Source organism: Carassius auratus, chromosome 42, assembly GCF_003368295.1.
Source record: "Carassius auratus strain Wakin chromosome 42, ASM336829v1, whole genome shotgun sequence".
Lineage (NCBI taxonomy): Eukaryota > Metazoa > Chordata > Actinopteri > Cypriniformes > Cyprinidae > Carassius > Carassius auratus.
In genome coordinates, this window is record NC_039284.1 from 13,516,173 (window position 1) to 13,544,031 (window position 27,859).

A 27,859-nucleotide genomic window follows, 5' to 3' on the forward strand; every position below is an offset into this window, starting at 1 on the left:
GATCCCTGTATTATTCAAACCCCATTACTTTCACCTGAATGTCTAATGTACATCATACCACGACTTGGATCTCTCCTCCCGAATATTTTAGGCATCAGCAAACAAACATGATTTGGATTGCATTGATATGACACATGGCATTTCCACACCAGAGAAATATCTAAGCTGGAAGGAAACAGCAGTGTGAAATCTGTCGCTGCGCACGTGGGTGAGCGTGTAGGAAAGATCCAACTCTTTCCCACTCACAGGAATTGCATTTGAATAATTTAGCGTGCTTTCAGTGAGTGGGCTTTACCATTAAAGTTATATGTATGCCATCATATATTTGTGCCAAATAGGCAAGAGTTCACATACACACCTTGAAGACAAACAACCACATGACTACACAGCGAATTAGTCAATAAATGCACTCCGCTATGACCAATATTTAACCAAAACTTATCTGTGCAGTCTGATAGTGACTCAAATAGCTGTTCTGACAGTGCTGTGCAGTATCCTTCTATTAGATCTGGTTTCCCTTTAGCTGGTGACCTAAATTAAATGTAAAAACAAATCTGAAGTGACAGAGTACCACGCACATTGTTGCTAAGGCAACAATGAAATTACAAATACATGCAAATAAACATTTCCTTAACCATAGTTACATGTGAACTGATAAAATGTAAAAACCCTCCTATGGATTCCCCTTTCCAACTGTACGAAGTAAATCAAATAATTTGCAGAGTAACCTCAGACCGACCTTATGAGGGTCTTATTGATAGGGAAGACCTATAGCTGTGCTCCACTGCGTGATGTCTATTCACACCTGCAGGTTTTGTGTTCCATTGCCATTGCACATCTTGTCAGACCAGTTCCGCTTTGGGTTAATGCTGAAGGCAGATAAACAGATACATTTCCTGCAAAAAGAGTATCACTGGCGTTCAGAATGGGAATCTTGATATTGAGTCACACATTTATCTATTCAATCTCAAGTCCATAGCAACAAAAGAAACACAAACAGTCCTGAAAATGCACTGCAAGTTTATTGCCTGGAGTAAAATACAAAAAATACTGGTAATATGCATCATACAGTATATATATATTTATCGGTTTACAGATACATTATAAGAGTTTCATCCAAAATATGGTAATAAAATATATCTATTTTTTAAACCTTTTTTTTGTTAATACATTGTCTTACAACCCTTCCTAAATGCTTTCATTTCTTTTTAAGCTGTCTTTGAAAATAATTCCCAGAATTGTCTTCCCAAATCAAAGCTCTCCGATGAGAAAACTCTCTCATGCACACAGTGCTGTAAACTGGCTTTATCAGAATACATTTAATTATCTTATATGGCAATCTTATAACACAGCTGAACCACTTAACTGAGTTTTGTACATTTACAGTATCATTGATGAAACCAGTACAGATAATTAAAGGGTTTGCACTGACATAAAAAGTGATTAAAGGAAGAGTTCACTCAAAGATATGTATTTGCTGAAAATGTACCTGCTCTCAGGCCAGACAAGATACAGATAGGTTTCTACATCAGAACAGAATTAGAGAAATAACGTACTTGATGGACTGAAGTTGTGTGCATTACATTATTGTGATGTTTTTATCAGCTGTTTGGACTCTCATTCTGACGGCACCCATTCACTGCAGAGGATCAAGTGGTGAGCAAGTGACGCAATGCAAAATTTCTCCAAATCTGTTCCAATAAAGAAGCAAACACCTCTACATCTTGGATGGCCTGAAGGGCAGTACATTTTCAGCAAATATTCATTTCTGGGTGACTTTTTCCTTCACATACAAACAATAAAGCAGTGTAATAACCTGATATGCCAAGCTTCAACGTTACAGTTTCTTTAAAAAAAATGCAGCATACTTTGTGTGAAGTCTCTTTCTGACCATGCACTATTATTAATGCATGCCATTTAACATGAGATAATTCATCATGTGTCATAGGAGATAATATACAGAGAGGTCCAAATCAAATTTTAAAAAGGAGATTTTGCTACAGGATAAAAGTACTTAAGTCCAGTGTGCGTATGTGAAATACTACTCAAATCTGTAAAGCCTTGCAATATGCCTCTAAATAAAATGAGTAGCACTGCAAACAAAAAGCTCAAGGATGCGTTCAAAGAGGGTTTTGACTTTTTGCCAGCTCTGAAAGACAGACTGTTTTTGAGTGAAGCCATTGTTCTGGACAAAAATAAATCAAGTCATTTCTTTCATCGAACCATGAACTTAAAGAAGCAGACCTGAAAGAATAACTGAACTGAACCCCTGATGGTCTTAGGCCCTTAGAAATTCCAACTGATACATTGCTTGCAAAAAAGAAAAAGAAAAGAGGAGAAATCAAAAACAGACCAAGAAGGTCACAGAGTTCCAACATTCAGTTAAAAAAAGGACAATCCCCCCAAACAGGGATATATTTCCTCTATAATCTATGCCTGCAAAACACTTACAATACCCTATAACTACAATCGGAGGCAAACCAATGCCAAAACTGAGTCTTAAAGCTCATGTGATTCTGCAATCACAACTTCCAAAAAACGTTGAACGAAAACTCTCTTTTCTATGAGCGCATGTGCACAGCACCTTTGCTATGAAGTAATACAGGAATGTTTGTGCTGATTTTGACCTTTTCCACTTCTGTGAATTTTAAACTGAACTTAATTTCGAAACTTTCAGATGACAGTCTTATCTTTGACATCAGAATCGATACCTATCATCAAACGGAGTTTAGTTTTTGAGTGACCTGAGAAAAACAACAAACAAAAGATTTTAAACAAGTGGTATGAATCCAAACATGCACAAATGCATTTAAACATAAGATAAACTACAGAATTAAAATTATTTATAGGAATAGCACAGCCAAAAATTAAACCGCGGTCATCATTTACTCGCCCTCATGTCTTCAAATAAGATATTTGTATTGTTTTAAATCATATTATGAATGCCAGTGAGTCAAAAACAATACAGGACCCCACTGACTTTCATTGTATGAACAAAATAATAGTTTTTTTTCACAGAATAAAGTGAATCAATCATGTATGGAACAACATGAGGGTGAGTAAATGATGCCAGAACATCCCTTTAGTATGTAGCAACAACAGAACGAACATAAAAACATGAGCGACTTGCGATTGATCCTGAGTAGATGTCTTTATGACTAGATGGGAGTTTTGATCTTTGTTAAAGTGCCATTGGTTTATCCAAACGCCTGTAGAGAAAATGAACCCATGTCTATGCCACCCACACTTTCACTCTCTCTCACACACACGCACATACACATACATACACACATGCTTTCTGATGTGCAACACAAGCGCAGATGGTCATATTTTTTTAAAAAGCTGCTGTTGATGCTTAAGTGGGCGGAGGTCCGTCGTAGCGGAGCATGATGCTGAAGGAGCGGGCGAAGTTGTTGGATACTGAACAGCCGGTGCCCTCATCCATCAAGGGCAGCATGAAGGCCAGCAGCAGCAGGGCCAACAACAGGAGCTGGAGAGGAAGAGCCACGCGACAGACACGATACAGGAAGCTGAGACCACTGTTCCCCTGCAACACACACAACAACAAAAACCTTGAGTTTCTACAAGATCGTTCACTCTGGAGGTCACCGAATAGTTATGCTGTTGGACGCTAACACTGTAGGGGTTTCTACTCATCTACAAGTGTCCAACAGTTTAAATCACGCTAGTTTCACTGCAGTCACATCTCAACTTTGCTGCAGCAAATCACTAAATCCAACTGAAACTCAATTACTTTGGTCATTGCTCATCACTGTCAGTATGCATTAGCCTTAATGCAACATCCTAAAATATAATAACATCAGGCTTGTTTTGAATCTGAAACAAGTGATTGATTAAAAGCCTATTAATAAAATCAATAATTTTAAACTGAAACAAAATCAACACGCAAATATATACAGTATAATATTAACTTATCTCTATAGTATGTTGACAATATTTCAAGAAAACACTCAAAGGTGTTCAACTGACCAAAAAATGTCTGGGAATCCTTGATTCAACAGCAAAAAGAAACAAATCAAAACAAACAAACAAAAAAACAAACATTATTTTTATTACACGGAAGAATTTTCTACAGATGCATTTCCGTTATGAATAAAATCACTAAAATAGACTTTTTTCCTTTCTTGGATCAAAACCTTGAATGATCTTGTTGCAGTGCATTCTGGGTTTATCTAATTCTAAAGGATTTTTGAAATGTTGTTTTAAAAAGTTTATGTGCCTAATGTTGTCAAAGTCTCTTCAGGAAAAGTCACTTGACTTGGACATATTTGGAGTGCATCCAAGCAGCTATTTTTGGGCATGCAAGGTCAACTCCTATCTACTTGAGTGGGGAAATCTCAAAAACTGCTGGCCAAACTCATACATATTTAAATAACATATTTAAAATCAGCAATAAAATCTGACAGGAACTATCCATTAATATTGTTTCTTGTCCTCAAATAGCACTAAAATGCGTACATTTCTGACCGTCCCAGCCAGTGTGCATGTGCAGTCCTAAGCACTCATCTCAGGACACGACCGGACCTGCAGTAATGCAATGACTTTTCCAATGGTTGAATGGCTCTTTTATTTAGAAGACCGGATTTATTCCACAATATTAAGCTTCGCTATTTATCCCACTCATGGTTATACGGGTGAACCGTCTTAGTATTTCTAAAGTCTTTGTTGCCAAGGTAGATGACTCACTCATTTTATTACAAAAACAATATGTACACACAATAAGCTCAAATTCTGAGAATAGAGAGGGATTTTAAGAGTAATTTTAAATGTTTATATTTTCTAAGCTTAAACTTTTCTTCTGGTGGATGATAAAAGGGCAGAAAAATTCCATACAAATCTCATATAATTCCTCCAAATCATGACATTGCAAAAAAGAAAACTCTTTGACAAGAATATAGATCCTGGCTTGTGACTTAATGCAGCAACACAAGACCCATCTCATTTATTAGCATTGTTCTACTAATAAAAAAAAAAAAAAAAAACATCACTATGATCGAGTCATTTTTCCATGACTCAATGGATACCAAAAAAAATTCACAGACAAATGAATACATAAAAAATAAGGATGTTTTTCCAAGCTCCTGTAGAACTGTGGGAGTTTATGTCCACCCACAGCTGCTCAACAACCGCCATTGCTCTGAGCTCGAACTTTATATAACCTTTTCTATTTAACTGTATCAAAGCTGAGGAACATGGGAACTCTTTCTCTCTGGGTGTTTGAGAGACAGAACAGAAGTACGAGAAAGTGAGGAGGAGGAAATGTGGGTGGATGAAAAGCAGAATATCTCTCCACACTCTTCTTTTGTCAGCCTCTTTACAGGACAATATAATTATACTGAAAAGTAATTACAGCAGTGCTCAGGCCTGGAGTAATGTAGGCTATAGAACGACAGACTGTTCTTACCGATACACATCAACAATCTATCGTTCTTGCTTGATAATCATACAATAGGACAATATACAGTGGAGAAAATCATTTTTTTTATCCTCCCATCTCATAGCCTATTTATTCCCTTTAGGGTTTCCATAGTACACTTAATTTCCTTTCCGAACATTTTTTCTTATCTTTTTTTTTTTTTTCTCTAATCGCTGTTGTTGTAATGTCTGGGTACCCAGAATGCGCATCCATCAGCAGAAACATATATTAACTGAAGCCAGTTTGCTTTACGTGTTATTTATAGCAAACCAAATTACAGATGCTTTGTCAGATTTAAGTTGAACCGCGGTCCCAGCGCGTGCCGAACCGTGTGTGGTGACACCCCTAATATATATGCACATTTTAAAAACTCCTAATTAATTTTGGATGTCCAATTCAAAATAATTTCAAATATAGTTTTTTTCCCCCGCATATTTTGCAGAACTAGCTCAACCAAAGCATTTGTGAATAGCCTTGTTAACTGGAGGGCAATGCTGCATGTGTAAATCAACATTTCTGTCTCCATCCACCAATATCTGCTTATGTAGATAATGCAGGCAAACTCAAAGCAGCTTTTATAGGCAGTCAGCAGTGCACCTGCATCTCTTCTCAAGCAGATGTGACTGTTCATTAACAGATGGCCAGAGAGTGAAGGTGTGAAAGGGATGATAAAATTGGTGTGAATGGCGAGAAAATTGAGAAATTACTGAGAAAGATTAACACGCTCCGCAGAAAAATGCACTGGAGCAACCTCTTGATGTTTTTAAGTGGCCCACAGAGCCAAAAAAAAAAGCATTTGTTTTTGGGACTAAGACAGTACTCTGATTCAGGATTTCTAAGTGCTATTTATGAGCCTCTATTTCAAAGCCCTCCTACTATCCAGCTGAACAGCGTCTTACTTACTTCACTTGAGAGTGCTTACAAACTCTTAAAGTCAACATGAAACAGCATTCAAAAACCATTCTGCGTCCATAATTTGAATTATTTAAGAGTGAAACAATATTTAACAAGAAATATGTAGTACGCAGTCGATTCAAACTGCTAAATTAGCAGCTCCTTTCAAAATTATTAATGACATGCCACTGTTACATCTCAGAAACAAAGTTTACCAGCCTCAGTTGGTGTCAGTAAATAAACTCTGCTTTCAATTGTGTACTAGACACGAAAAGGGAATACTTTCTATTCAAAAAGTCTTCAAACATTCTCCCCTGTTCAGATCAGAGAGATTGTGAACCCCACTTTAAACAATTTCCCACTCACAAGATCAAGGTCTACTTTCAAAGAATAAAAACTACCTTTTCAGCTCGGACATACTCCTGTCCTTGCCCACCGAGACCCTGAAACAAACAGAAACATTAGGTTTAGTTAGTTGCATCCGGCTATAATCTGCTACCCCCTTCTGGTGGACATATGATACTAAATCAAAATCTGCATTGGAAATGATAGTAGATGATATATGCAGAGGTGCACATAATTTTTTCAGCCTGGTTCTCATTAGAGAACCTGGAGATTTGGTTTGGCCCTCACACTGCATTAACTATAAAAAATGAACTAATAATAGTTATAATGTTAATGCACTTTATTTCGTTTAAAAAATTAAAAAATAATAGTAAATAAACTAAATAACAGTGTGTGATAATACTTTTAAAATTAAAAGGCAGTCAATGCAAATACATTTATTTTATAGTAAACTTAAAAATAAAATGCTAATATTTACTACTACTTTCTTTGTTTGCCTCACTTTATCTATTCCCCAATTTTAAGTCACTTTGGATAAAAGCATCTAAAAATAAATAAATAAATGCGTTTTCATCATATTCAAACTTAAAATTAGCAGGCTTTTATTTTGGCAGGTTATCGGCAAGTAAATATACGCGCTTCCGGAATTGCTGATTAAAGAGCGTCAGTGGATGCATGTCACAGTTTTGCATTGTGCTTTGAAAATGGCATTGCATAGCCTAGATGTATGCTTTCATGTTGAAAATTATATAGAAAAACTTATATAGTACAGCTTGTGATCTAAAATGGTAATTGTGTATTATGTCAGCTGTCAACCATATCGGTACGCAAATGCACTGTCAGAACATATTTATGCAACGCATTTTTTATTTTGGTCATGCATGCGGACCTGCGGACCACTTATGTGAACCCCTGGATATATGGCTCTTTCCTGGTATTCATAATATAATAATTTTGTTCCCCATTTTTAAAAAAAATGAAGGGAGTCAAAATTATGGCTTAATAAAGTAATAAAACAAAAACAGTTGTGACAGATTTTCTCTTTGTACCTTGTGTTTCAGCAGACCTCTGAGGTCACCAGCCTCTTTAAGTTTGGACTTGTATAACATCCAGCGGTAACGCAGCTCTTCTAGCTCCACGTCCTCCTCCTCTGATGTGTTCTGCTGACCGGCCATCAACTTCCGGAACTGACTCTGACCCCAGGCTACACCGGCATTTAAACCCTATAAAATAATAATAATAATATATATATATATTTTTTTTTTCAGATAAATTTACAATGAGGGGTTTGTGTATGTGTAGCAGTCAAAGATTTGTGCATCACGATCCAGTTATTTTAAACCCAAACCTAAAAAAAACATTCCAGACCAATCCAATGTCCACAATATTACAAAAACAAGTTTTTGCAGTTTTTGTGATGCAAATACAGAACCATTCAAAACGATGGGGTTTGGAATTAAGATTTTTTTTATGTTTTTGAAAGAAGACTCTAATGCTCACCTGACCTGATTTAATTTTATAAAAAAAAGAAGTTTTAAATAGGAAAAATATAGAAACTCTTTGGTCATTTTTGAACGAGATGCTAAAGGTCTAATCAGATTCAATGATCGATTGGTTGATCTTGTGGCACACTTGTAACGCTGTTGCAAGCATAGACAGTAAAAGAAATGGACACAGCGACCCCACTGGAACTCAATTGAGACAGGTGAAGCCCATTTTTAGCGATTTTTAGCACTTCCGTTTCTGACGCACAGATGCTAAGCTAAAAGTGCTACCGTCAGACCCAGAGATACGCTGAATGGATTCGAAAATGGTAAAACACAACTGTTTAACTCTAGAGGAGTCGGAAAAGGAGCCTATTTTCAAAAAAGTGGAGTGTTCCTTTAAGAAACATTTCTTATCTTTATTAACCCTGAAAACATATGTGCTGCTTTATATTTTCATCTTTCCAGTTGATTGATAAGCAAATCTCAGTTTTTAATGACATAGCTGAGTAATTTAACAATTTCTTTACAGAAAAATGGCAGATAACATTTTAATTTTAATCCACATAGAATAATATTCAATAGATTTTAATGAGCACATTATACTAACAATCTCTAAGTTAGTCTATAAGTAAAAGTGTCTGAATTAGCAACAGTTATTAATGGAGAAGGAAGCAGTTCCTGCTAACATAAAGTCAGGTTTGAGCATTGAAGCATCTGGGCACTTTGTCAGCTGTGGGGGAGATTTAATTAACTGACAGAGCACAATATGCAAATGACTGAAGTAGTTCAGGGTATATTCAACAGGAAGACCACCTATAAAGTGCCATTCAACAGCTTTTCCAAATCAGAGCTATGAATAAAAAAGTAAATGTGACACAGTGGTTGTCAGTCCAACTATCATCAGATATGAAAGCTTCCAGGTAGTTGTGAAGTTTGAAGCCTGGGGTAAAACCTGAGCAGAAGCCTTTCAAAGCTTCACAGATCTGCAACCACAATGGGACTGATGGAAATGTACCCACGGCACACAACACATCAGACTTCCACAGACATGTAGCTTTACATATTGAAAATTATCCAGCGTGTTCTTTGTGGCCTAAGTAAAACATCACACTGCGCTTTGTTGAATAAGATATCAAAGCTATCAAAGATTGTTTTTTACTCTCCAACACTTTTTGATATTTTGGACTCCTCATGAAACTTTAATCAAAAACAGATAAAAAAGAAAACAAAAAAAAAACTTAACAAACCTCACCAACCTTGAATGTATTCTGTCTTATCCTCAGTTCTTTTTCGCTCAGGGATCTTTGGTTGTTCAGAATTCCTGTGAGTTTGTCATTTTCCATGTAAAGCCACGCTTCAAACTCCTTCCTCTGGGCCTCCATATCAGCCTGATGTTGGGGCCCCTGAGAGCCCATCTGCAGCAGAAATGAACAGAGACATGATTATAGCCTAGGTACTGCTTGCATAATTGTGGCTGTAGGGCTGGATGACCTAGCTTTTTTTTTTTTTTCAAGTCTTCTGATGATATTGCATCTTATCTAAAATGTTTAAAACTTTGCATTATAACAGCTCCTACTATTGATAATTTTTGCTATTTATATTTAAATCAAAGACCTGATTATACTAAGTCAAGACAAGGAGAGACCTCTAAATATTATTGGAATATTTACTATCTAACTTCATATTTTGATATAAGTCATTGCCTTATAATGCTGTCAAAATAGCAAGAATCATATTTTAATCATCCTAACCTGAGTGTCATCAGGCGGGATCTGTGACTGCTGCATCCTTTTCTGTGCATCAGAGTCAGTTTTTATATCAAGGTCTTCAATCCCAGAACTATGTATGTGTTGTTCCCATTTCCCAGTCTGACCACCGCTCCTGAGCAAGACACCTTCGTCCATCCCAGTCCTCTTCCTGTTGATATTACGGGCACCTCCAGATACGACTGCATCCACTTGATCATCTATGGACTGGTCTTGGTTATTACATCCTCTTCTCCAGGCCTCTGAACCTCCTGGTGGTCGATCTGGTTTTGCTTCCATGTTTCTCTTCAGCTCTAGGTGACCTGTTGATTTTGTTCCGTGGTATGATCTCTGATGCTGGCCTGTTCCTGCATCTCCTTTGGCAAATCCAACTTCAAAGTCTGAATCCATTCCCAGATGATGCCCTTCTGCCCGTCTGTCCAGCAACTCAGTTCTCTGGAATTGGTGATCTTGGTCACCTGTGGCACCATGTCCATTCAGAAGCCTAGTAAGTTATGGTTAAAGAAATAAACAGGTTGTCAAAAATTTTACTTTTATTTTATATTCATTAGCGCTAAAGTGAGATATACTGGCCAGGTCAATGATTAATCAACTGGTAATTGTCTATTTTAAAGTATTTTAAATTGAAATATTACACATATCACCTTTAAAATAAATGCTCATTTCTGGATATTATTCCTCAACCTCTGACTAGTAAACAGTGTTAACACAGCAATGATTCAAAAAGCAATCAACAATGATTAAAATCAAGTTGTGACTGGGTGCTTTAATATCTATGAGTCATGTTCAACAGATTATGCTCCTTAAGTCATAGTTTTTCTTCATTTAATACTATCAACACCCACTATTACAGCAAGCATCACTCTGTTCTATTCTTCTAACCTGTCAAGATTGAGACTAAGTGTGTGGAGGGACACCCAGGTCTCTCGGAGGCGTTTAAGGTCTTGCTGGATGTGAACTTTGCCTTCATCAGAGGTTCTGGCCAGCACGGTCTGACCCTGAGCCTCTGTCTGATGAAGCTGAAGCTCCTTCTCTGGAAACTCTCCTAGTGCCCTCTAGGGGACAACAACAGTGAAACAAGTTTGAGTCTGAAATGCTACAAAGACATGCATATTGCACACACAGGCAAACATTCATTTTCTTTTATGACATGACTCAAGTGACTCAAAGAAACGAATAGTGATTAATAGAAAAACAAATCGATATTTGACTTGTTAAATGGCTTTATAAAATAAATTAAAGATATTTATAAAATGGGTTAAAGTGTACAATTTTCTATCTTTCACAAAACTGTAACATGGCATTAATGATATCTGTCAAAATAAAGTGATAATGAAAAAGATGACAACAAATGTTTAAAACCATTTTTAAAACCAATTACAATGGCTTTTCTTAAGATTGTCTTAATTTCATTGACTGAAAATAATTTCTAATTACCTGATATTTCCAGGTTTTCCATAACTATGCATGACTATTTATATATAAATCTTAATATGCATTTTTAACACACAATGTACTTAATAAACCATAATTGTTGCTCATAGGTGTACCTGAGCCTCATGCTGGCGGTTATCGATGCTCCATTCCCCATTTGATCCGCGAAACGACTCTAGCTTCTGTCTCATAAACATTAACCACTTCTCCATATTCAGAATACTGTCATGGAATCTCTCATGTTCTGCAATGTTCTCCTCACTTTCATTCACCTTCATCTGGTATGAACAACAACACATATACACATAAATACACACATACATTATGAACCCGAAACAAGACGTGAGATGGATCTTAATGCAATAAATTCTGGTATCTTTTCTGAAAAGAAAAAAATCTCTTTGGGACACAAGTGTGCATTAAAACTGAAATAGGGAGATTTGATCAAGGCCTTCATAGTCATCTTCTTCATCACCATCGTGATCAACACACAGCAGGAGATATGGAAACCAGGGTGAGATCGCAGCAGTTTCCACAGATCTTCAGGGGTAAATCAAAATCACTTGTGAAGTTGGGACTATTTGAAGTGGCTAGTAAAAAGATATGTAGCCTCCCCTCATTATTCTGAATTTTGTATTTCTATCAATTAACGATAAAAATAATATGAATATGAGAAATAGGTCTTTCAAAAAGAAAAATTAATTTACTCTCTGAAAATCTTCCCTCTGCAACAGCTCTCAAATTCTTAACTTCACAGACAACTGACCCCAGTTACTGTAGAATTCTTTCAACAGAATTATTTTAACAGGTTTTGTTTTGTATCATGGATGCCTGGGCACAGGATGTAATAAATCATGTTCACACAATACTTGTACAGTTGCAAGGGTGATGCATGAGCATGATAAAATGACTGGTTCATATTTTGAATAGAATACACATCGGAGAAAATACACATCTTTCTCAAGTTTTTTCCTAGACACCTTTTTGTAAATTCCATAACAACTCTTTTTGATCGAGTGTCCCATAGAATCATTTCCATAAAAAAAAATCTATTTAAAATCTAATTCTAATTCAGTTAAATGCTGCTCTAAAGAAAATGTATCATGGTTTCCATAAAGACATTAACAGTAAAAACAGTTTTCAATGTTAATAATAATAATAATAAGAAGAATTGTTTCTTGAACTGAAGGATCATGTGATACTGAAGACTGGAGTAATGGCTTCTGAAAATACAGGTTTACCACAGGAGGAAATTGCATTATAAAATAATTAAAACAGATAACAGTCATTTTAAACTCTAACAATATCTTACAATATCACTGTTTTTATTGCAGTTTTGATCTAATAAATTCAGTCTTAGTGAGCAAAAGAGACTTCAGAACAAGATGAGGGTTAACAATTTTTGGATGAACTACAAATTTAATTAAATTTACAACCATAGACAGGACGTTTGAAGAATCTTGAGCAGAACAAATCTTACCCGAACTGCCTTACAAAGCAATTTCCAGTTGGCATAGAGACGCTCAAACTTTGACCTGTTTGCAGGGCTGGATGACACCAGTGTCTCGAGAGCTATGATATAAGCTTCACAATCTTCCAAGTCCTTTCTAATGACCTGCAGAGAGATGCACACTCATTTTACATTCGGTCTGCCACTCGCGCATCTTTCCCGCTCACACCTGGACAACCCACTCTGATCAATCAGTGCAAACACATCGAGCTCAGCGTGACATAACTCCTAGCTCCTTAAATTATTCACATGACTCTTTTAGTGTGTGTCAAAAGACGACCTAATCAAAAGTCACTGTATGTCTACAGCATACAACATGCAGAGATTAAAAAACAAAACAGCTGTTCAAAAAGAAACTCAAAAATCTGCATGCAAAGCAAAGCATTTTTGAAGTCGGACACAGCTATATTATCTGCTGCTCACCCTGAGTTGGTCGGCCTGGGTCTTCTTGGTTAGAATATCAGGTTGAAGTCCATCTGTCATGATGAACCTCTCCTTTACAGAGGTCAGTTTTTTGTGTATGGAGTCATAGGCGTCAGAAAAGTCCTTTGTCTTTGATATCAAACCCTAAGGGCATTCATAGGATACCACATGGTTTGGGGTGTTTAGACAATATGAATAAAATTTAAGACAGGGATCTGCATCCCTTTTGAAATATTGTTAAGTATTAACAGTATTTTTATATTTCTTACTAATACCAGACATAACAGATTTTTTTATTAGTGGGCAATATAAGAACATATTTATATCATGGTATTCTGAAAATAAAAATATTCTATCAGTGGGTGATATAAGTATACATTTATATCTTGATATCAAAGCTACTGAATAATATATGAATGGGAAAAAACTCTCATTGATATAAAAACACCACCTAAAGGATTTTGTATTTAATGAAGAATAAAGTAACTACCGTATTTTTCGGACTATAAGTCGCACCTGAGTATAAGTCGCATCAGTCCAAAAATACATCATGATGAGGAAAAAAAACAAACAACAAAAAAAATTATATATATATATATATATATAAGTCGCACTGGACTATAAGTCGCATTTGTTTAGAAACCAAGAGAAAACATTACAGTCTACAGCCGCGAGAGGGCGCCCTCTCGTGGCTGGAGACGGTAATGTTTTCTATAGGTTCATTTCTCTTGGTTAATTTCTCTAGGTTCGTGTCAAATTAATTTTGATAAATAAGTTGCACCTGACTATAAGTCGCAGGACCAGCCAAACTATGAAAAAAAGTGTGACTTATAGTCCGGAAAATACTTTAAACTTTTTCTGGATATATTTACACAAATAAACAGGACTTCTTTTTTTTCTGCCGGACATGATATGCATAAATGTTGAGCACCTTTTCTGTTATGCGAGACTATGCATGTTATGGCTAATGGCGGGGTGAAAAGCATTGATGTAGCTCAGGCATTTACACTCTGTAAATAGAGCAGTAAAATTTTAAGCTGTTGCTGGCGGGGTACCTGCAGGTGGTTCTTGCGCTCTAGGAGATTGCTGTGGAGTAACTCTCTCTTCCTCACATTCCCGCTGAGCTCTTTCAACAGATCGTCAGCTTTCTCTTGGCCAAAAACTGAGATGAGCAGATCGCTCTTCACCTGGAGCAAACTCAAGCGCTCCTGGAGCTGCACACTGTTTTTAAGGAACTTCTACAAAGAATAAAACAAAAGAAGAAAGAGCACACTCAATACTTCAAAAAAGCTGAATGGGAAAACATCACAGCATTCAGAGTGGGGGAAAAAAGAGGCTGACCTTTAATAAAACAAACAAAAACAAAAACCCGACATGAGAGAGATTCAAACCACTTGTATCACACAGTAATGTTTTTTAGCCAGCTAACATAAATGGTAAAAACTACTTATGATAACCCAGAAAGTACCATTTAGAATAGACTAGACATAAGTTAGAAATCGTAATGCATTATTTTTTATTACTGTAATTTTTTCATTTGAATTTTTTTTGATGTGTTCACAGTGTGTGTGTGTGTGTGTTCACTGCTGTGTGTGTGCACTTTGGATAGGTTAAATGCAGAGCACAAATTCTGGGCATTGGTCACCATCCTTGGCTGTATGTCACTTTCACTCACTTCACATTTATTTAATCAAACTACAGTAAAAGCAGTAATATTGTGAATTATTATTAAAATTTAAGATGAGAGTTTTCTATTTTTCTATTTTAAAATGCAATTTATTCCTGTGATGGCAAAGTATAAAATGTAAAAGATAATTTTATTTGGGAAAACCATGATTTTTATTTCAGGATTCTTTGATGAATAAAAAGTTAAACTAATTATCATTTAAATCAGAGTATCTGCAGGATTCTTAAATCAAATTTAAGAACATACAAATGGGGTAGGGAAATGTCTATGGCAACATATTAAACTTTAAAATGACTGTAAAAAGCATGATTTACAGTTCAGATGCAGGTTTTTTTTTTTTTTATTATTAAATTCTTAAGAAAGAAAACTCTTACTGATCCAAACTTTTTTTACACTTTTTTACTCCACTTTTTTGCACAAAAAAAAAAAAAAAACTTTTGTTAAAAGCTACTAATATAATTTACCTCTATATGCTGCACGAGCAGAGCGATTTGGGAGAAATCTGTCACCTCAGTGGAGACCTCCAGGAACTGAGAAACCACCTGACTCCACTTGCTGAAGCCATACAGAGGATCCTGCAGTATCTTCCGGAGAGCCATCTCGCTCTCAGAAGACAACCTGAAAGATCTGCCTTTCACACTGCCACAGGAAACACAAAACAACTCTACTTTAGTAGACTTATACAATATGAGCTTATAGAGCTTTCAACAGATGGCTGCCACAAAACAAATGAATTAATAAATGAATAAATAAATAAATAAATGCGATAAACCCTGTGTGTAATGCACTAACTGTCTGAGGTGCTAACATTGGCACTCTTTTAGGATACATATTGTTTAAGGCTGACTAGACTTGTGTGAGTGATCCATGTTGATACATTGACACACTGTGATTGTAACACAATGAGGATGGAAGCCTACATGACGAGCCTCCCATTGTGTCTGCATAACAGAATATTTATCAATGACATTATCAACAGCTAATGATTAATTAAATACCCATCAAAGTATTTCTCCTTTGCTTCGTCCCTCCTTTGCTGGAGGCTCTTTGCATGTGTGTGTTTGCTGCTCACCTCTGGTACACTTTCACAACTGCTAGCATCTCATCAGACAGGCTTTTGGAATCTTGTGGGAATCGGAATAACTCTTTCAACTGGCATTTCAGCTGTTCAACCCTAGGCTCCTCTGAAATTAGCTTGTTGCGCACACTCTGAAATGTGGACGTAGAGAACTAATCAATGAAATGAGTACACACATAGTGTGTTTGAAGGCAGCTCATTCAAGCAGGGCATAAAATGCAGAATTTCTCCACATGGGGTCTAGACAGCTTTCATTGATCTAAAAAAGATTTTCATCCTGGTTGGTTTTCCCCACTGCTTACAGCAAGCTTGGTCTAATTGGATACTTAGATGGATTGAAATAAAAGTGCACACATTCAGACTATGTGAACATACAACCTTTGACATCGTTTTTGCTAATGAAGTTTAACTCAGAGACACTACTAAAGCATCTCAACATTTAATTGGTCAAATTTAGTTAATGAATAAGATGCAGGTCGTTTGCACTGAAATAAAGCATACAAAGTGTTAAAACTGTATAGTGAATTTGCCCTTTGTATGCCACATTACTACTCTTCCAAATACAACTTGTAGAATTAGTTTTACTTCGGCTCAAATTACTGTCTCACCCCAAAAAGGAATTTACCTGAGGCATTCCCTAAATCACTGTACTAATCATGTGCTGTCACAAAAATATGCTATAGTCTCCATGTTTATCCTACAAGAAAACATCTGAAGACTTTTTGAGAGTGGTGAGAGAGATGAACAAAGTGCTAACCATGTGTGTCTTCCATTGAGCTACCATTTGTTCCTCAGTTCTCTCTCCATCCCTGCTTTCCAGATCACTGCTGAGGTTCTGGACCAAGGTACGAAACTGCTCCAGGTCCACCCACAGCTCCTTACAACAGTTTGAATACTCGCTCTCAGAGTCCAGTAAGCTCTGGAGCTCTTTTTCAATCTCTAGCAGCAATTGGCGTAACCTCTGCCAGGCCTGCCTCAACTCCTCCATCTCTTTTGTGATCTTCTCCGCACCTCCTGGAGACGTGTTGGCCTTCACAGCTTCAGACAAGTTTTCAATGTGCTGGAGAGTGGGTTCTTCTTTGGCTATACTAGCGTCCAGTTCCTGATAGAGAGTTGAATGGGTAAAAAAATAATGAATTATTTACCATTATTTCACAAATTCTTTATAATGTATTTATATAACAAGGCCTTCTAAACATGGCAAAAGAGGTGGAATTTAATGCAGTGGCCAAAGACATCCGTTTGTATGTGTACACAGACCAATATTTAAGAATTACTGCAAGTAGAATAAACAATGATTACTATAACGTCATATACAATTAGTGATGTATTTTGTAACTGGAGCTAAAACTAAATTTAATAACACTTAAATGAAGCAGAAATAAAATTAATTTAGGAGCTTACAGAACAGAAAGTACAGACAGTGTAGGCATACGTACTGTATAATTTAAGGTAATAATGTGAAATGAAATACTAATAATAAAGAGAATAGAATAAATAATAATATAATATGGTAATACATCTTCCTATTGCCATCTTTTATTGCCTTCTTAATCTAAAAGTGTTATTTCCATTTAAACCTAGCCAAAAAGCAATATTTTCCGTGTCGAATGTGAAACACAGTACACTTTAATAATATGCATTTATGGTGAAATTACTACATTATCATGTCAACCCATGTTCATATTTTCTGCAAACAATGGGCTGTCACTTTAATTCAGCGCTTGCAGCACAGCAATAGACTCGGTGCGGAAATTATCCAAAGGATACAGGGAGAACAGCAGCGGGAAGAGCACATATCCCTGAGGTGCACCAGTGCTGAGAGTGAAGGGTCCTGGATGTGAGTTTCCCCAACCTCACTAGTTGCTGCCTGTCTGCCATAAAAGTGGTGATCCACTGAGAAATGGAAGTGGCCACAGAGATCTGGGTCAGTTTTGGCTGAGAGAACATCAGGCACGATCGTATTGAAGGCTCAAACTGAAGTCTACAAATAAGATCCTTGCATAATTGCCCAGGTCTGTCGAGGTGTTGCAGGATGTAATGCAGTCCCATGTTGACTGCATCATCCAGACCTGTTTGCTTCATCCGCAAACTGAAAAGTGGATATGTTAAGTGCATATCTGAGTGGGTATGGGGTGTGAGACTGGGCTTTTCGATTTGGCAGTAAAAAGACATTCAGACTGTCAACCAGTTGTTGATTTTCCACAGACTACCGGGGTGGTGTCTTTTACTTGGTGATGTTCCTCAGACCTGTCAAGACTGTCACTGGGTCATTGGCTGAAAACAGTTTTTTTCAGCTTTTCAGAGCAGCTTTTTTTAGCCCCTCTGATATCTTTTGTTAGTCTGTTCCTGGCCTGGTTATACCAGATTTTAAACCCACTTCTGTAAGCATCCTCTTTGGTGTGACAAAGCTCTTTGAGTTTCCCAGTAAACCATGGTTTATCATTATTGAATGATAAGAATGTCCTCACAGAAATTGATGTATGACGCTACAATCTGTGAGCTTGACCAGATCAGTGGCAGCAGCTTCAACAACACTCCAATCAGTGCAGTCAAAGCATTAAATCCTGCTCTACTTCATTAGTTCATCCTTATTACAGATTTAGCTGATTTCAGTTTCTGCATGTAGGTCGGTATAAGATGAACTAGACAGTGATCAGAGAGCCCCAAAGCTGCCATGGGACAGAGTGATATGCATTCTTTATTGTGGTGTAGCAGTGATCCAATACATCACTGTCTCTGGAAGGACATGTAACATGCTGTCTGTACATTGGCAGTTCACAGGAAAGATTTGCATTTTTAAAATCCCCAAGAATGATTAAAAGAGAGTCTGGGTACCGTTGCTAAACAGCTGGAAGCCCGGCCGATATAACGTGTCATCCGGAATAGCTTCACTTAACCAGGTTTCAGTGAAGCACAATGCAGCAGATTTTGAAAAGTCATTGTTTGAGGAGAAGTAGTTAATCCGTTTTGTTAGGAAGGGATTGGAGATTCGCTAGATGGATACTAGGAAGTGCTCTTCAGAAGTCGCGTTTGCGGAGCTTAACCAGTGCGCCGACACGCTTCCCTTGTTTCCATCTGAGTGCGCATTTGAATAGGACTGCTGCCCCTCTGACTAGAACATCCAAAAAAAGTGTCTGAAGAATCAAAAACCAAAATAATCTGGTCTGTTGTGTTGCCTTATGTCCAGTAGTTTGTCTCTGGTAAAACTAATAGTAAAATAATGACTAAACAGAGCAAACAAACAAACAAAAACAGCAAAAGAATGGAAGAGCTCCACAACAAGGCAGCCATATGCGGCGCCATCAATTGCAACTTTTCACTTCTTTGTCAAACACTGACCATTCTCATATAAAAATACACGCAAAATGGCAGCATTATCAACAGTGAAAGTCACATCAAGTTTACTTGTCTAGCACTTTTCAAACAACACATTGTTTCAAAGCAGTTTTACAGAAAATCATTCCTAAATCCCCTAGTGTTCAAGTTAAACATGACTTTGGTAAAAAATGCATAGGATAGAAACAGTCAGATAGGACAGCTTGACAAATTTTAATACAGCTGATCTTTAATATGGAATGATAGATTAATTAAAATTAATTAAAATGTGATACAGTACTCTCCTGGCAACAGTCATGGAACCTTTACAGCGTGTTAAGCTATGGAAACAAAAAATGAGTGCCAGGTCATAGTTTTATTAATTCTTGATTAAACCATTCAACCCTCTACATACACCTTGGCAATGGAATCGCCATTGGCTAGTAATTTATATTTAGGCCAGCCAATGAGTTTGGTTTATATATTCCGATGATTACTGTGTGCAGAGAATTATTGATTTTCTACTTTATTACCTTGTCAGATTCTTAATGACAAATTGGTTCATTAAAAATTCATCATTATTAATATTTATTAACAACCATGACATCACAAACATTTTAGAGTCATTTTTAATTCTTTTAAATCTTTAAATCTTACATTTTATAATTAAACGAGGTTCTCCAAGTTACTTCACGTTTATGTGATGTAATAGATTTCACTAGACACTAATACTAGACATAATAATCAGATTTTTCTTATGACCCATTTAATATACTAGACTGAAGTGAAAACGAGACCGCAAATTAGTAGGTGCTAAACTTCAGTTGCTGGAATGACTTCTAAAAAGAAATAATTTTCCCACTTGACCATTCTGACCTCCCCTCCCCCAAATAAGTAGGTCACTGTACCTGCAGGGCTTTCAGCCTGTTTTGTATCGTATCCTCCACTTCGCTGAAATTGCTGACTTCTTCTGTTTTAGACATCAGCCAGCTTTGAAACTTATCATTGCAACTTTGGTACTGCTGGTGCTCCTCTGTTGTTTTCTGTGCCAATGATAATCTTTCCTGCATTCATTTATAAAAAAATAAAATACAAATAAAAAATTATATATAAATATATAAACAGGGCTCCAAACTGCGACTAAAACGGTAGCATTTGCGACCATAAATATTAAAATGGCAGTGAAGTTTTTGCTGAGATCGCCACTGGCGATTATACTAGGCCTATGTATTGACATGTTATCCCAAATTGCATGTAATGCCTTTTTTCCTGATTGTTTTGCATTCACATCTTTTGTTATGTTCGCGCATTGAGAGAATGCGCATTGAAGTTTTAGTGGGAAAAAGAGTTTTAAACAGTCCTGATCTGCCGCGAGAGAGAGAGAAATGATGGAGACTTGAAGAGAAAGTGCAGAAAAACAGCGTCTATTTCGTTCATAACTTGAACAAACTACAACAGGTAAAGCTGTCATCTGTGTGGATATTGGCAATATCGTTAACAGTTCTCGTTTATAATCATAAGGCTTCTTCTTAACTATCTTAGTCCATGCTGTGTTCTGTTAAAGGCAGGGTAGGTAAAAAATTTATAAACAACTTTCTTCCAAATTCGTTTAAACTTTCTATATATATCAATGCATAATTAAAATGTAAGTACTCTGATAAAAAGAGTATAAAAATCGAGTGACTCTAGACCGTTTAATCTGTATTAAACACAGCTCATTATTTCCATTCGGGACGAAACATAGGATTGGCTTAGGCGACTGTCACTCTCTCGCAACCATGGCAACCACACTTTTGCCACACATGACCTGCCCACTTGTGCGCGTACGTTTGATTTGAGGAATTCAAGAGGCACGGATCCTAGGAATACCAAAACAATTGTAGAGAAACAGCAAGCAAAATTCACAGTACCGGCCTATGCAGTTAGTGAAGGCAAACCAGGCAAAAAAAGGAAGACAGTAACAGTACAAGAAAAGGCAATGAACAAAAAGTCTTTGGATAAACAAAGAAATAAAACGTGAGTTAATATCGGCGTGGCTTTCCAGCGATGCGAGAACTGAGGGAACTCAAGGGGCTGAAAAGTGACTCCTTGATGGCTTTATTTCTGCTGGACAGGTAAATCTTTATTTTTGTATTTTGATCATACATATTTTTTTGTTTATTTTTTCATGAAGCATGTGTCATTAGCACACGTAGCTGCATAATATAGCTAACATAACATTACTTAGCGAGCCGTAGTAGAGATGATAAATAATCTATAGGCCTAGCTCAAGATGATAGCTATAGCGTGGCTTTGGAAGGAGCCCAGAAGGGAGGGGGTGGAGTGAATGGAAATAATGAGCTGTCTTTAAAACAGCCGTGAGAGGTCTACAGACACTCGATTTTTATACTTTCTTTTTCAGAGTACTTATATTTTAATTATGTATTGATATATAAATAAAGTTTAAACAAATTTGGAAAAAAGGTTTTTTATATATTTTTTACCTACCCTGCCTTTAATGCATGGACTTCATTATTTGAACTGCACTTGCCGTACAGTAATCACAAAAAACTTTGTGCTTTGTTACTTTTTAATTTACAAAGTATCAGCTCTAAAATTATTCCAAATTCATAACAAAATTCAAACAATAAATACAGTTTTGGTGCTCTTTAAAGGGCCGTTCACATATCGCGCCTAAAAACGCGTGGAAAACCACTTTCTGATCTTTTTCCAAAAGCCTTCTGGCTCTTGCGTTCCTGCCATTGCTAAGCAACCATGACCTGCTCTCTACATGAAGACGCGTAAATTTCAGCAAAGGATAAATGGACCTTTCGGTGTCCATAAGCTCATCAGTCAGCTAGAAAAATAACTATAAAAAGGAGCATTTTGCTATATTTATGAGCTATTGAATTTTTATATTTTTACTTAACCTGTTGTCTACATGATTCAACTCCTACTAATTTTATTTTACTAATTAAGAAAAACAGACTGAAAGTGTGAAAGACATGCACTCTTAAAAATAAAGGAGCTTAAAATGTTCTTCACAGAACAATTTTGGTTCCACAAAGAACCATTCAGTCAAAGGCTCTTTGAAGAACAATCTCTTTCTGACCTTTTCATAATCTGTTATTGTCTTCAAATGTTAAAGGTTCTTTATGAAACCATTTAGACAGGAAAAAAAGGTTCTTCTATGGTATCATGAAGCACCTTTATTTTTAAGAGAGTATGACAACATTTACAGGATGCATTGAGGAGGACCCCAAACTATACTCAGGGGCCAAGTGATGCTTATGGTCTATGATATTGGTACAGATTTTGTGTAATAAACAACGCATGACTGTATATTTCAAGCTGGAAAAGACATTTATTCCCACTTTAAGTGAACCTTCATTCCCAGGTCATCTATAAGATGGATTAAAATTCTGATAAAGTAAAGAAAAGATTAGACACAAACACGTCAGTATGATTTAAAAGTTAAAATGTAAAATAAATAATTTAAATAAAACACATAAAACATGTTTATTCTGTGGCACCTAAAAAAATCATTTGGCACCTAAGTTTTTTTCTTATAGGAGCCAATGGCTCCTTACTCAATTTTTTTGTTTGGAGCCCTGATAGATAGATAGATAGATAGATAGATAGATAGATAGATAGATAGATAGATAGATAGATAGATAGATAGATAGATAGATAGATAGATAGATAGATAGATAGATAAATATATATATATATAAATATATATGACCTTACAGTACTATTTTCAATTTGATATTCTTAATTCTGCATATAACAGCAATAACTGAATTATGCATTAAGAAGAATAATATAGGTTAAATATCAAATTATACACTACCATTCAGCAAGGATGCATTAAATTGGACAAAGGTGACAGTAAAACAAAGTTATATTTGTATTACAAATAAATGATTAAAAGAGTGTTTTAACTTATTTAACATGCTGAACAACCTTATACAACATTATCAATACAATACAGCTTCAAAGAATTTCAAATTCTTTAAATGCAGCATTTTAATGTAGAACAAAGGCATTACCTTAATAACCTCAAAGCTAAAGCATTCTGAGATGACTCATCACACACACATTTATTCTGGTTGTGTGGTTTTCAGTGATAAGAAAAGAAATCTAAAGTTTTACCTGTGCTCGTTCTTGAATTTGGTTGTAAGCATCTTGAAGACCCTGCTGAGCCTTCTCATCTACACTAGGGTCTTCAGTGCGGTCGAAGAGGGTTGCAGCCTCATCCAGAAGCCTCTTCAGAAACTGAGCCTGGGATTGAATGTCACAGTGAAGGACCCGCAGATGATCCACCTGCCACAGCTTCTCTTGGAGACCCAGCTGCATCTCAAGCTGGGGCTCCAGAGCCCTGTGCATCTTCTCCAGCCACATCCCAAACTCCTCATGGGCCTTCAAGTATTCATTCCAGTGCAGCCACACCCACTCTATACGACTGTCAGAGGGACAAGAAAATAATCAAATAAATAAATACATTTTCAAATATAAGAATACACAGCATTTAAATGGTTCTCTCTGATTCTGATTGGTCAATCCTCACATTTTGTGGTCAAATATATTTGTATAATGATGGCTAAATCATCTTAATTCATCAATTAATCAATCAATTAATATAAACAAAATATAACTGTCCTAGGCAAATATTTTCATAGATAGATAGATAGATAGATAGATAGATAGATAGATAGATAGATAGATAAGGTAAATGATCCAAAATTATTGCAATTCTCCGCAATGTTTATAGTACTATGTGACACTGGACCACAAAATAAATTTTTAGTAATTGAGATTTATACATCTGAAAACTTAATAAATAAGCTTTCCATTGATGTATGGTTTATTAGGATCGGACAATATTTGGCCGAGATACAACTATTTGAAAATCTGGAAACTGAGAAAATCACCTTTACAGTTGTCCAAATGAATTCTTAGCAAGACAAGTTACTAATAAAAAAAAAAACGTTTTGATATATTAATGGTAGGAAATTTACAAAATATCTTCACGGAACATGATCTTTACTTAATATCGTAATGGTTTTTGGCATAAAAGAAAAATCGATAATTTTGACCCATACAATGTTTTTTTGTGGCTATTGCTAAAAATATACCCCAGCGACTTAAGACTGTTTGTTTGGTCCAGGGTCACATATAGCGCTATAGTGATAACGCAAATGTCACTATATATGCAAATGCTTTTAATAGTAATACACCTTTATACATATGGACAAAGCCTGTACCTGTGACAATGACTGATGTAGGTTAATGTCTCCTCCCAGACTGCTTCTATATATTTGAGTTTGGAATGAGTCTTTTTCTTCATCTCTTCATCTCCATTTTGAAGCGGAGCTTCAGAAGCCACCAACACCCTGTCCATCTTCACATGGCCTTCAGGTATGGAGCTATGAATTTTCTGTACAACAAAGAAAAGTCTTGCTTAATGGAACATTTCTATTAATGAGGTTTTAAATTGATGAGATATCCAACTGTAAAAAAAAGAAAAAAAGAAAAAAAAGGAGTGTAATTTTAACTGTAAAATATTGTAAAAATGCCACAGAAGAAAAAACTGTTAATATGTTAACAGTACTATATACAAGGAATGGAAAACCTATTAGAAAAAAACATTTTAGAAGTAAAAAAGAACAAATTAATGTATAATTTACAGTCCAAAACTGTAAAATGATATTCCCAGAATTCCCTGCGTGACATTCCACATCTGAAAGTTTTTTTTTTTTTTTTATAATCACATTTCTTAATAGTTTTAATTATCAGTTATGTACATTAGGGTACATTATCTGTTCTTTAATGAATGTTTATTGCATTATTTAGGAGTTGTGTGTTACCATAATGGTGTTCAGTATTTGCTTGAATGACTCTGTGCACCTGCTGTATATTAGTATATACATCAGCTTGTGGAAAAGCTACTTGTGATGAAATGTAATTCTTCATGTGGCTTTCTCTTTTACCAACTGCATTATTATGGTGGTTGTCACTTGTCAGTACATGTCAAAGGTACAAAACAGATTTTAGTGGAAGTGTGATTTGTTGTTTTTACTGGTTTCCATTACAATTTTCTTGTTTGTAAATTAGTTTTATACAGTAATATGTACAGTGTGTTCAGTAAATGGTTTTACAGTTTTTATTATTATTATTATTATTCTGGCATACCCTAGCTGCAAAATTATTGCAAGAGCTTTTTTTTTTTTTTTAGCAAATATGAGATATGAGAGCATCTGAGAAACTGGTTTGAAAGATGGTTTTATTTCTACTACCATGTCCTCAATAGGTCTAAGGTCAGGGAAGATCTCACCTCTGTCTCTCGGAGCCTGACCTCCAGTGCTGATCTGGGTCCTTGGGTGTTATCATTTTGTTTAAGTTTCTCCTGGATGGCCTGCATCCAGGCCAGGGCTTCTGCCAATCTTTTACTGAACTCATGCTGCTCTTGCTGGGTCATTAGGTTAAGGCTGACCTAATGCAAAAACATAGGGACCACATTTGCTAAATTTCAAAAAAGATGTGAATTTAGAAAAGACAAGCCTTTTCCATACCACACATTTCTCTTATACACTGTGATACAAGTGTCTCTGGAGCTCAACTGGCAAATACAAAGTAACTTTAAGGCAAGTCTGTTCACTGTTAACACCCTTGGGCAGCTATTTACAGTCATTCATGCACAGCTCTCTCTACTTGAAAAACCGTAATCTGATCAATATTATGTTTCTATAACCTTTCAAATCTGAAATACAGCTTGAATAACAATGGCCAGTTAATGCACATGTACTCTCTGGAGTAAACAAACATGAAATTGCCTCATTTAACTAAAAGGTGTGACTTTCCATTCCTACAGCTGCTATTTTGAGCACTGTGATGAACCCAACGAAAAAAGCGGTGACCACCATTACAATTTCACCTATTTATATATACTACCTTTCAAACGTTGGGGGTTGGTATGATTTACTTTTATTAAATTGTTTTAAATTGACAGCAAAGATATTTGTCTGTCCAATTATATTGTGTTACTTTCAATAAAAGTGTGGTTATTGTATTGGCCTATGTTTCTTAAATTCTGTAATATCATTCAATTGATTGAGTTAAATGAAAAATTCTTACACAATTCATTTATATTATTTAATAAAATAATAAATACTTAATACAAAGCATTTTAGGTTTTAGGTTTCGGCACAGAATTACATCCCTAGACAGTATCTCACCCTGTTGAAAGTAATTCCCAAACACTAGACGCTTTCATAGTAGTGACAACAAACTAATAATTACTTGAATTTGGTAGGCTTGCTGTGTTCACAAACGGTGTCAGTTTATGAATCATCCCTGGCAGCTGGTTTGAACCCAACACCTTTTGGTTACCAGCCAATATTAGTAACCACCAAACCACTTCACCCCTACAGTGCAATGTTTTCACCGAACCCACACTGGCAATGCTGCTTAACTTCAAGGGGCATGAAACACAATTCCTTATGGATATATATTTTCCTTTTTTTTTATTATTTACAGAGAGGGTGCCAAAAAAAGTATTAAAAGACATTCCTGCATGAGTCATATCTCCCACAGCATTTCCATAACCCTTTTCATATAGAAATACACAAACAATACATCTGGATTGCCATTGGTTTGGCCTTTACGGTTATGGCTCCATGAACAAAACATATACAATATGTAAATTATTTTAATATTATTGATATTTCATGCAATATATATATATATATATATATATATATATATATATATATATATATATATATATATATATATATATATATATATTAAGATGATGATTAAATACAGGGAAGTAACTAAAATATAACCAAAGGAGTTAAACTGTTATAGTACATCTACTTACAATATTACAATTGTTATATTACATCTACTGACATCTCTTATCTGTCCAGTTTAACAATGTTTTAGAAACACAGTCCCCTCAAGTCAAACCCAGTCAAACCACCCCACGCCCTCCTTTACACGATTATACACTGATTTGCATACAGTTCAAGGTCTGAGTCAGAATATCACATAAACGAAACTTAAAGAAACATTTAGTGTAACAACAAAATATAGAGGATTACTGCCTCGAATGAAGCATATAGACACTGTTAAGTACATTAAATCCCACCGAGTTGCACTTTATAAGCTGTAACGTTAAACTTTGTGTTCAAAAAGTAACAGCCCAGCAGCTAACGTAAACAGAAACGACAGTGTACACAGACCTTAAACAGTCAATAAAGTGGTCGTACCTACGAATATATGCGCATCTGATGTGAGTATTTATGATAATAAACGACCTTAAGTTGCTTCTCGAGCTGCAAAGTTAGTGATCCGTCAGGAAGTCAATGAAGTGCTGTCAGTTGCTTGGGCTGATCGAGGAGGACATCAGGTAGACAGAAGCAGCGCATCTGCCGAGTCACTGATGAGCGCACGTGACAGAGCGCGCCAGAATAATAAAAAAATAGAGCGCTCTT

General features: G+C 36.0%; 1 protein-coding gene across 2 annotated transcripts; it reads right to left on the bottom strand.

The window, feature by feature from the left end:
* Positions 1–1,003: 1,003 nt before the first annotated feature.
* On the bottom strand, positions 1,004–27,773 carry LOC113060706 (nesprin-3-like). 2 transcript variants are annotated; one of them, XM_026229831.1, is made up of 18 exons: positions 27,639–27,773; positions 25,696–25,854; positions 24,626–24,798; positions 23,514–23,823; positions 20,288–20,443; positions 16,819–17,163; positions 16,056–16,192; positions 15,448–15,622; positions 14,352–14,534; positions 13,297–13,440; positions 12,844–12,978; positions 11,480–11,641; positions 10,812–10,984; positions 9,915–10,413; positions 9,420–9,578; positions 7,726–7,899; positions 6,733–6,774; positions 1,004–3,547 (listed from the first exon to the last, which is right to left on the bottom strand). In XM_026229831.1, exons 2-18 carry the CDS (start codon positions 25,837–25,839, stop codon positions 3,356–3,358), a joined length of 3,303 nt encoding a protein of 1,100 aa, XP_026085616.1. In that variant the 5' UTR covers positions 25,840–25,854; positions 27,639–27,773; the 3' UTR covers positions 1,004–3,355. The 2 variants fall into 2 exon arrangements, with proteins under 2 accessions (XP_026085616.1, XP_026085617.1); XM_026229832.1 differs by lacking the exon at positions 6,733–6,774.
* Positions 27,774–27,859: the final 86 nt, after the last annotated feature.

Bases quoted from the DNA above. Each gene is read 5' to 3' on its own strand.
- LOC113060706 (XM_026229831.1), bottom strand. From the start codon at position 25,839: ATGACCCAGCAAGAGCAGCATGAGTTCAGTAAAAGATTGGCAGAAGCC. The intron at 16,193-16,818 runs GTTAGCACTTTG...TCCACATTTCAG, and splicing joins CTCAATGGAAGACACACATG to AGTGTGCGCAACAAGCTAAT. The intron at 9,579-9,914 runs GTTAGGATGATT...TTTCTGCTGCAG, and splicing joins TCCCGCCTGATGACACTCAG to ATGGGCTCTCAGGGGCCCCA.